Genomic DNA, 2,158 nt, shown 5'->3' on the forward strand with positions numbered 1-2,158 from the left:
ATGGGAGAAGTTGGTAGTGGGCGAGGGTGCGGCTGGATGGGTTGGTTGTGAGAAGAGCTGCGGCGGTGCCGACTCGAAAGATGCAGTTTGTGACCAGCATGTGACGGTTGTCGCCCAAGTACCTGTTGTCGGTTTCAGCAGTGAAAAATTAGGGTTTTGTATTTAAAAATCTAATTATAAAAAAAAAATTAAAGAAAAATATATTTCAATGATTCAGATTAAAAACAACACGTAAATTTACGTGCAATACCCGTATTCAATAAACACTATTTTAATTTTAATTTGTTAGATGCTCAGACGATTTAACTGCACAGCCCCATATTCTTATGATTGTTAAAATAAGAATTTCGAACGCTTGCAAGCTGCATGTCTTGCATATGTAGAAATTAATGACGAGTGGACGATACTAATTAGTTTTTAAAATATGATAAATTAGTGGGAATAAATATTTATAATTTTACCTTGCTCTTAAAAAACTTTGGATGTTATTTTGGGATTTGGGGGAAAAAGGGTAAAATTATGTTTATAGCGGTATGATGTATTAGGTGTTGAATAGGAGTGTGAACAAACTGAACACGAGCGAGTCCAGGCTTTGCTTGTGTGCGGCTCGTTTATATTTCAAATTCAAAAAATGTGCTCTTGTTCGATGGGTTTGATTAGCGATTTAAAAACGAATTGTTCATGAACAAAGAGTTGTTTTGATAACTCTGATCAGGTAGCCATAAGATGTTAAGGGTTGGGGCAAGATTTTAAAATTATTGTTTATATTAAAACTTCATTTGAATCTAATTTAATAATTTTTATTCTATTGTTTTAATTAATACTTTTAATTGATTATAAATCTTTGTGTAGTATTTCGAGTTAAAACGAATCGAACACAAACGAATAAATTTTTATTTGTGTTCATTTTAATATCCTAATAACACGAGCCAATAACAAACTATTTTGAAAACTCTAATGCTGAATGGGTTTGATTAGCGAGTTGAAAACGAATTGTTCATGAACAAAGAGTTGTTTTGATAACTCTGATCAGGTAGCCATAAGATGTTAAGGGTTGGGGCAAGATTTTAAAATTATTGTGGGTTTGATTAGCGAGTTGAAAACAAATTGTTCATGAACAAAGAGTTGTTTTGATAATCCCGATCAGGTAGTCATAAGATGTTAAGGGTTGGGGCAAGATTTTAAAATTATTGTTTATATTAAAACTTCATTTGAATCTAATTTAATAATTTTATTCTATTTTCTTAATTAATACTTTTAATTGATTATAAATCTTTGTAGTATTTCGAGTCAAAACAAGTCGAACACAAACGAACAAATTTTTATTTGTGTTCATCTTATTAACTTAGCGAACGAGTCAAACACGAATATCCTAATAACACGAACTGTTCGCCAATAACAAACTATTTTGAAAACTCTAATGCTGAACACTCCTCTTCGCTAGTTATGGAGTTGAACACATCACTTGTTTGTCTAAATGAGATTTTGCCACTTGTATATGATTATTAGAAGATTTGTCCATCCCACCCAACCCCATTGAATGTGTGACAGACCCGCCAATAAATTTATTTAGTATTACATAAGGTAAAATAGGCGATAGTGTTATCACCAAAAAGGAAAAAAAAAAAAAATCCTTCAAGTCAAATCTTATAAATGCTGCCTTTTAAAAATAAGCTCTTAATAATGAAAATTAAGAAAAAGAAGTGCTCATTAATTCAAATTTAAAATCAATTTAAAATATAAATCAATTCATTTTTTTTCATTTATTAAAATACAAATTAAATTTGAATTTTTTTTCAAAAAAATAAATTTGAAATAATTGAAAAATACCTTTTTTTTTGCATTTTGATAATATATTTACTTTTTAACAAAATTGAAATTTTATTGAAACGATTGCTTTTTTATTTATTTTTATAAAATAAAAATATATTCATTATATGGAAGATATTAATATAGATAAAAAATTATGTTGCTTTGGAATTAAAAAGTTCCATTTATTTGCAGCAATGTCATTTACTTCCAAATATTTAATATAAAGGCAAAATATTTACATATATGGCACAGAACTTTAATCTCATCTTATCCAAGTTCGTGTTCGGCTCTAGGGATGTAAACGAGCCGAGCTTGAGCGAGCTCAGGCTTGGCACGTTTTCGGCTC

The 2,158-nt window shown here is 29.7% G+C and overlaps 2 protein-coding genes across 2 annotated transcripts in view; both read right to left on the bottom strand.

The window, feature by feature from the left end:
• The window catches only part of LOC110029788 (MRN complex-interacting protein), a 32,038-nt gene that overhangs the window by 5,993 nt on the left and 23,887 nt on the right, over positions 1 to 2,158 (bottom strand). The window lies entirely within an intron of this gene.
• LOC110029795 (3-ketoacyl-CoA synthase 20-like) overlaps positions 1 to 2,158 on the bottom strand; it is a 4,224-nt gene that overhangs the window by 899 nt on the left and 1,167 nt on the right. Inside the window, 1 exon segment of the mRNA XM_020732240.1 lies at positions 1 to 122. This exon segment is cut by the window's left edge and continues 14 nt beyond it. Within this exon segment, the coding sequence (XP_020587899.1) occupies positions 1 to 122 (122 nt within the window).

This window comes from Phalaenopsis equestris, unplaced genomic scaffold (genome assembly GCF_001263595.1).
Source record: "Phalaenopsis equestris unplaced genomic scaffold, ASM126359v1 Scaffold000604, whole genome shotgun sequence".
Classification (NCBI taxonomy): domain Eukaryota; kingdom Viridiplantae; phylum Streptophyta; class Magnoliopsida; order Asparagales; family Orchidaceae; genus Phalaenopsis; species Phalaenopsis equestris.